Source organism: Phaseolus vulgaris, chromosome 11 (genome assembly GCF_000499845.2).
Source record: "Phaseolus vulgaris cultivar G19833 chromosome 11, P. vulgaris v2.0, whole genome shotgun sequence".
Lineage (NCBI taxonomy): Eukaryota > Viridiplantae > Streptophyta > Magnoliopsida > Fabales > Fabaceae > Phaseolus > Phaseolus vulgaris.
This window is the reverse complement of record NC_023749.2, coordinates 23,168,601-23,176,548: the sequence shown is the minus strand read 5'-3', so window position 1 is coordinate 23,176,548 and position 7,948 is coordinate 23,168,601. Positions and strand designations below refer to the sequence as shown.

The window sequence follows — 7,948 nt, the reverse complement described above, 5'->3', positions numbered from 1 at the left end:
CCGTGGCCCTAACACCTTGTCAGTTTTCGCCGGTCGCCTCAACCTCTCAGCTATATTAGGCACGGCGATCAGGTCCTTCAACTCCACCACAAAGTTGTACCTCGCCGGCCTTGCCCTCTCTCTGACTGGGCGATCCCCTCTTGCTGGACCCCGGGGCTGGGGTTTTCTAGTCTCATAGGGGCGTCTCCCCTCTGGCTTCTTTCTCCCCGTCGTGGTCTCGTTGACCCTGACAAGTTAAACCCGCGTTTGCACTCTCGGGCGCGAAGGTACGACGCTGGTGCGCTTCTCACACACCTCTTCTTCAGAGGCGAAATGTTCCACCGCCCGACGCCGTATTTCATCTAAAGTCCTTGGATGATTGCGAATAATAGATTCGCAAAAAGGGCTGGGACACACGCCTTTCCTGAAGGCATACACAATCATGGGCTCCTCCGACGTGCCCACTTTCACCACTTGGGACCCGAAACGGTTGATATACTCCTTCAAACTCTCCCCTTGGTATTGCTTCACATCAAACAGATCGTAGGATACCGGCGGCGGGGCCCTGTTCGCCAGGTATTGCTCTCTGAACAACTGGGGCAGCTGCTGAAAAGAGGTGATATGGCCGCTAGGAAGGCTGATAAACCAATCCATGGCCATTCCTGTCAAAGTGCTCATGAAGAGCTTGCATCTTGCGGCGTCAGAGCTGCCTACTAACACCATTTGTGTGTGGAACGCCGTGAGGTACGCCTCGGGGTCCTCCATCCCAGTGAAAATCGCCTTGGGCCCTACGAAGGTGTTGGGGATCGGCGCATCTAGGATTTCCTGCGAGAAGGGAGTGGAAAACTCTCTTGGTGGGGTGAGATGCTCCATCTCTTCGTTCTCGCGTTGCCCCTGGTTATTCCTCAGACCCCGGCGCAACTCCTCATTAACGCGATGGAGCTCATCGTTCCTCACATGCGAGGCGTCGAGATCCGCCTGCATGCGTTCTTGTTCTATCTTCGACTCCGCCATATCATCCTGCAGCCCCCTCATTATCTCCAGGACCTGCTGCATGGACATTTCTTCTCCCGCAGCGCGTGCGGTACCTCGTCTAGTGGTGGCCATTCTTCACTGTTTTCTCAATCGTTATCGTGACCTGATAGATCCTTTCAAACTTGCGATGGGACCAATGTTTTATATCAGCCCCACGGTCGGCGCCAAATGTTCCGTCCGGTTGACCTGGGACGTCTTCGTGCGCAACCTCAACCGTCAGCTAGGGACTCCTTCCCACTGGTTACCTGTGGATTCCTGCAAAGAAGGCCAAAAGGGCGCCCTAGCGGCCGTTTGCACTCCGACGCTCAAGTCAGCCAGCAAGAAACACCAAAAACTATTGATCCTGCCTGTTGACCGGAGCGCTGGAGAATGCCTCGTCAAAGGATCGACGTGCGCGCCGCTTCTCACCTCCGTTCCTCCTCTGGATCTATCTCAAGAACCTGCAAAGAAACGATACGGCGCCGCTGCGGCCGATCGCACTCCGACGCTCAAGTCAGTGACGGTATCACCAAATACTAAGAACTGGAACCGTGCAAATCTCTCTCACAAACAGCTCTGTCACTCGCAAGCGTAAAGTGTATGAACTGAACGTGCGTACCTTAGAAAATCTGTTAGGAACTCTTATATACCTGGTGGTTTTCTCTCTCCTGACAGTTACAGACTTGGACACGTGGCTCGTATCCAACTGTACACGTGCCATCATCTGGAGGCTCCCTGACTTGGCGCTACTTTTACTCTCATTTTGGCTAAGTTACCTATGCATGGTGCTGCCCAGTGCATAGCTAACTCAGGAGTGCGATCTCTACTGAAACTGGCGAGGTAGGGCCTTCATACACCTTCCCTGTGGTCTCGCCGGCCGCCTTCATAATCTGCTTCTCCTTTAACTTCGGTGATGTGCTTGCTCTGGCGATCTCCGACTGCCTGGTCGTCTGAGTCTGCGTCTGGCGACTTCGTCCTTAACCTGGCGATCGCCTATTCTGGTAAGCTGGAGATCGGAACACGCCAACTTAACTATCGGCGACTACACGTGCCTCCCGACTTCCTTCCCAACTGTCAACCTGGCGCCTTGTCAACACGCCTACACTGTAACAGGATGCCACGTCATCGCATCCGACCACCAGGGCGGTACACAAGCCCCCCAGTCTTAAGCGAAGACTTGTCTAGCGAAAAGACTGAAAAAGCCTTCGTTAACGCCGGTCTACGTGGCATGGGCGCAGAATTCCAAGCGATAGTACTTTCTGCTGCTCTGACGCTCCACCAAACTCTTCGCGCATCGTTTGACACGTGGCTCTCATCAACGGCCATCTTCATCTGCCGTTAGCGCTTCCCAAAACCGTTCGAAGACCCTTAAACCCCTTACGCTCCTACTGTTCCATCACTTTCTTCACACTTGCATACGCTCTCATTTCTTTCTGCGAAAGCTCTCGACGCTCCTCGACGCTCTAGATCACCACCTCCCTTTAACATTCTCCCGATCATCGAAAGGTAACTACTTTCCTTCATCTGCTGGGTTTTCTTGCATTTTCACCGATTTGCATCATCCTGTAACTGTCTGGTGCATACGCTGTGGGCTGTTTTTCCATTTCTCCTTCTGCGTGACTTAGGGCTTTGTCGATCGTCGCAACGAACTCACATTCGTTCGTCTTTCACCTTCCATTCATGATCGAGTCAGCCTTTGTAACCCTCCTGATTATTTTTCCTTCCTCCTTCGTTTGCAGTTGCTACCATGACTCGCACGAAGATCACCCCGAACCCCCCTCCGTCAGCGCGAAACCCCCCTTCACAAGCACACGACTCTACGCAAGTTCGTGGTGCTCCCTCTTCGCAGGCTGTGAGGCCCGCGTCTTCTCAAACCACTCTGGCCCAGGCGACTCCACCAAACGCTGGAGGAGCCCCCACCCCACTGCCAGACTTCAAGACGTTATACTCATGGGCTAACTCAACCCTCTTAAAGGAAACGTCGTCGGTGAACACCGCGGGAGCGGTTCTGCGATTGACCAATGGGGACGAGGCCCACCAATCATTCCACAAGGAGCACGATGAGAGAATGATGGTGCTGCCTTGCCCAGCCACTCTGCCAGTGTGCGCCGATGATAAAGTGAGCGCCGACGGGCCCTTCTGCTTCGTCTACACCACTCTCTTCAAGAAGGTTAAACTCAGGTTCCCTCTCACTCGATTTGAGAGGGAACTCTTAACCGAGCTCAACATCGCTGCCGCCCAGCTTCACCCCAACAGCTGGGCGTTTGTCCGAGCCTTTGAGGTAACGTGCGCCCACCTGGGGTTGCCCGCGTCAGTGGACGTGTTTTTATTCCTGTTTGAGGCCAAGCACCCAGGAGATCGCCTGTGGGTCAGCCTGAACGCCATTGCTGGGAGATCCATTTTCACCATCTTCCAGCAGTCGTACAAGGATTGGAAGGGGAAGTTCATCCAGGTTCGCGCAAACGACAAAGACCCTTCCCTTCTCGACGGTTTCCCCTTGTACTGGGTGGACAAGGGGAAAAAAGAGTCCAAGAGCTGCTTCAGGAGGCCCAGAAGTCCTGATAGCATGGGAGCTTTGGACAGAGACCTTTGTCTCTTCTGGAAGAGGGTGGCAGATGCCCACATAACATTCTTGACCCCCACCCTGATTTCCTTCGAGTTCTTTGAGGACCAGTTGGAATTTCAAATAGGTTAGGACGCTACATCTTTGTCTTGACATTGCTTCTGATATTGTTTCTGGGCGTCTTGTGCGATACACACAAGACTTTGGTTTTATCTTTTCTGCATATGCCTGCTTTTGCTGTCTTATTGTCTTGTACACTTACCCCTTTCTCCTTTGAGCTAACTTATGCACTTTCATTTCATGTAGACACCATGTTGGGTAAGAACATGCTCGCCGATTTAAAGGCGCTCGCCCGCAACCACGGGTTGGCGACCGGCTCCCAGACGGTTCCCAACTCAGCGGTCGAGAAGGCCATCATCCAGGGGCGATCACCGCCTAAGGCGCCCACCCAACGAAAGAAACTGGTCCTTAAGAGGCCAAAGCGGAAGGCCCCCCAAGTTGTCCAAGAGGATGAGGAAGAGGACGACGAGGTCACAGAGGATGGCCTTGTCACGAAAAGGAAGAGGGTGGCACCATCTTCTCCACCTGCCCCGCCCCCTCTTCCAGCTTCAACACCACCATCAACACCCGCTCCTCCTCCTTCACCACCAGCACCACAAGCCCCTTCACCACCAGTCCAAGCAGTTCCATTGGCCACTGCGCCACCTGCAACTGGGGCCCAAGAGCCAAACTTCTTAGAGGACCCCCCGAGCGCCTCTACACCACATATATCAGCAGGAGGGGGCCCTCCTTCCAACACCTCAGCTGCAGGAATCGTTCCAATCGGGGATGAGGTCGCTCACACCTCTCCAATCCTAATCACCGAGTCCCCGATTGCGTCGCCACGCCAAGAAGCAACCATCGAAAATATTGTTAAGGAAGGCGGCGACGAGAACCCTCAACAAGCCCCCCTGGCGCCTCTCCAAGCTGCAAATCTTTCCCTCGAGGTCACGAGGATGTGGGAACCTCTGACTGCTAAACTCAAAACCATTGCAGAGGATATCCCATCAATCATAACGAGAGCTGTGGAGAGCTCCACCAGGCGGCTACAGGATGATATCTACAACCTCAAGACCGAGAACAGCACAATGAAGGTCGAGGTGGAGAAGGTGTCATTCAGCCTAACGCTCGCGGAAATGGAACATTCTCGAGTGGAGGATGCCCTAAACACCGAGCTTAGGCTTGCGCGCAAGGAAGCTATTGACCTTCGCCGCAAAGTCCATGAACTTGCCCAAGAAAAAGTCGAACTTGAAAGCAGAATCGTGCCTCTACGTACCAAGGCGAGCGACCTGGAGGCTCAAATTCAAGCCAATGCCGATAAGGTACAGAAGCTGGAGCAAAGGTCGATCGACCGCGAGAAGCTACTTGGGCAAGTAGAGAAAGCAAGAGACGACGCCATGGCTGATCTCTCCGAGGCAAACAAAGAGAAGGTGAAGATGGCTGCCGAGTTGGCCCAAGCTCAAACAGAATCCAAGAAGGTGGCTGACGACCTTCTTCAAGCTCAAGAGACCAACAAACAACTCCGAAAACAGGTCGAAGAGCTGGAGCAGCAAAACAAGGAGCTTAAGCAGCAGGTCGAAGGATTTCAAAAGCAAATTGAAGAACTTAAGCTAAGCTCCGCTCAGATTCTGGTTGCCGGGTTTGATGCCGCTCGAGAACAGTTCGCATGCCTATTCCCCGATCTTGACCTTAGCATGGTGTCGTTAGACAACGAAGTAGTAGATGGGAAGGTCGTTCCCGCCGAAGGCTCAACCAATTCTACCCCATCTGCTTCTTTATGAATTCACTTGTATTTACCTTGTAAAAACCCTTGCACACGTATTTTGAACAGCTACTTATTTCAATAGCGAAACTTGGACATTTCTTCTGACTCCTTTTGAGCGCTTTACTTTCTTTGTATGTTTAACTCTGCTGCGTTTAACTTAGCGATTTTGCAAACATGACCTTTGGCGTAACTGCTTCGAGCCGATTCAAACTTAAGCAATAATCGCTTTAAACAACTTGTACCCCTGAGGCACTAACCTGATCGTAAGAAAAGTTTCAAGCAACGAACTGTGATTCAATCATTGGTTCAAACAACGTCCCACTTGACCCGCTTTATCAAACAAGTCTTTCAACCTTCTCGCCGTGTTTGAACTTTTCGCGATCACCTAGACCTCTTGGTAACACCAGCTTTTTCCAGCCTCATGCTTTGGCAGTCATTTCTTTATCTGAGGCAGAAATGCCCTTTGGGATCTTCCTTTACCTCCCTGAACCCCAGAGCTAGAGACTGGCTGGCTAGGCGTTCTCTTCGAACCTACCTTAGCCACCTTTCAAGCTTCTTCCACCCTCTTCGCCATACCTGAACTCGTTCAAGACGAGAAGGATTTTATCTTGCCTATACCCGCACACAAGCGAGAAGGTCCTTTAACTCGCCTGAACTGGCTCATCGGCGAGAAGGAATTTTACTAGCCTGAACTCGCTCATCGGCGAGAAGGACTTTAAACGGCCTTAACTCGCTCGACAGCGAGAAGGACTTTGTCTGGTGCCTCAACTTGCCCAGGGTGTACATCTCCTCCCCCCTGGATGCACTGAGGACCTTTTCTTTCTCATGCCTGCACTCGCTCGACGGCGAGGAGGTCTTTGATGGGCCTTAGTTCGCACAACGGCGATAAGGACTTTATCCGGTGCCTCAACTTGCCCAGGGCGTACATCTCCTCCCCCCTGGATGCACTGAGGACCTTTCTCGCCTGCACTCGCTCGACGGCGAGGAGGTCTTTGATCTGGTGCCTCCGATCGCCGATAAACGATGAGGACTTAAAAACTTAACTGGTGCCTCTAATCGCCGAAAAACGATGAGGACTTTAAAAACTTAGCTGGTGCCTCTAATCGCCAAAAAACGATGAGGACTTTAAAACTTTAGAAAACACGCGACATATCTTTTCGTGCCTTAAATCATGTACGAATGACAAGGTCTTTCTTCGAAACTTTTGGAAATAACACATATTCAATCTGAAAACACCTTATACTTCGAAAACTCTTCTTTTATTGGGTGGCCTCATTAAAAACCCTCCTTAGGGAAAAAAGAGTGCCCCCTTGAAACTGTTTTAACAGAGACATTGCAATGTAATATTTGTGTTTGTCTTTACTTACAAAGCTCTTAGCTATAGTACAACTTCAGGTGTGTGGCGTTCCATGTACGAGGGATCGCCCCCCCTTCCAACGTCTCCAAGCGATAGGCTCCGTTCCCGAGTGCCTCGGTTATTCTGAACGGTCCAGTCCACTTGGGTGATAGCTTATTCTCCATCTCGTACTGGTGGGCCTTTCTCATCACCAGATTGCCTTCTCTAAACTGCCTTGGCATCACCTTTGAGTTGTACCTTCGCTCGACCCTTCTCTTCACCGCCTCAGCCTTCAGCCTTGCCTCCTCCCTGACCTCATCCAGCAGATCCAGGTTCAGCCTTCTCTCTTCATTCGAGTCTTCCTCTACGAAGTTCTGGAATCTCGGCGAGCTTTCCTGGATCTCCACCGGAATCATGGCGTCACACCCATAGACCAAGCTAAACGGGGTCTCATGGGTTCCGGACTGCTCGGTGGTGTGGTACGCCCAGACTATACGGGGCACCTCCTCAGCCCAACTTCCCTTGGCTTTCTCGAGCCTTCTCTTCAAACCTCTCAGCAACACCCGATTAGCTGATTCCACCTGGCCATTAGTTTGAGGGTGCTCGACGGATGCAAACACTTGCTGAATTCCGACCCCTTCGCAAAGCTTCTTCAACAGGTGGCTCGCAAACTGAGTCCCATTATCTGATACCAGGCGCTTAGGCACTCCAAACCGGCACACAATGTTCTTCCATACAAAGCCTTCGATCTTGTGCGCGGTGATCTGGGCCACTGGTTCTGCTTCAATCCATTTGGTGAAATACTCAATCGCCACCACCAAGTACTTCATCTGCCTGATCGCCAGTGGAAAAGGTCCCAGGATGTCGATTCCCCAAGTATGAAACGGCCAAGGGCTATAGATCGACTTCAACTCCTCGGGAGGTGCCTTGTGCCAATCGGCGTGCTGCTGGCATTGTTTGCAGCACTGGGCATACTTCTTGCAATCTTCTCTCATGGATGGCCAATAGTAGCCTGCACGGAGAGTCCTCGCGGCCAGAGCTCGACCCCCGACGTGACTTCCACATATTCCTTCGTGGAGCTCTGCCATAATTCTCGTGCACTTCTCGCCGTGTATACATTCCAGGAGTGGGTGAGTGAATCCAAACCTGTACAGATCGCCATCAATCAATGTATACTTGCTGGAATTTTTCTTTACCTTCCTAGCTTCTGTTGGATCTAGCGGGAGGAGACCATCTGCCAGGCACCGCTTGT

At 52.0% G+C, this 7,948-nt stretch overlaps 1 protein-coding gene across 1 annotated transcript; it reads right to left on the bottom strand.

Moving 5' to 3' along the window:
• Positions 1–234: 234 nt before the first annotated feature.
• LOC137837143 (uncharacterized) lies at positions 235–1,086 on the bottom strand. Its single transcript, XM_068646024.1, has one exon. The coding sequence runs from the start codon at positions 1,084–1,086 to the stop codon at positions 235–237; it is 852 nt and encodes a 283-aa protein (XP_068502125.1).
• Between the last annotated feature and the right edge of the window lie 6,862 nt (positions 1,087–7,948).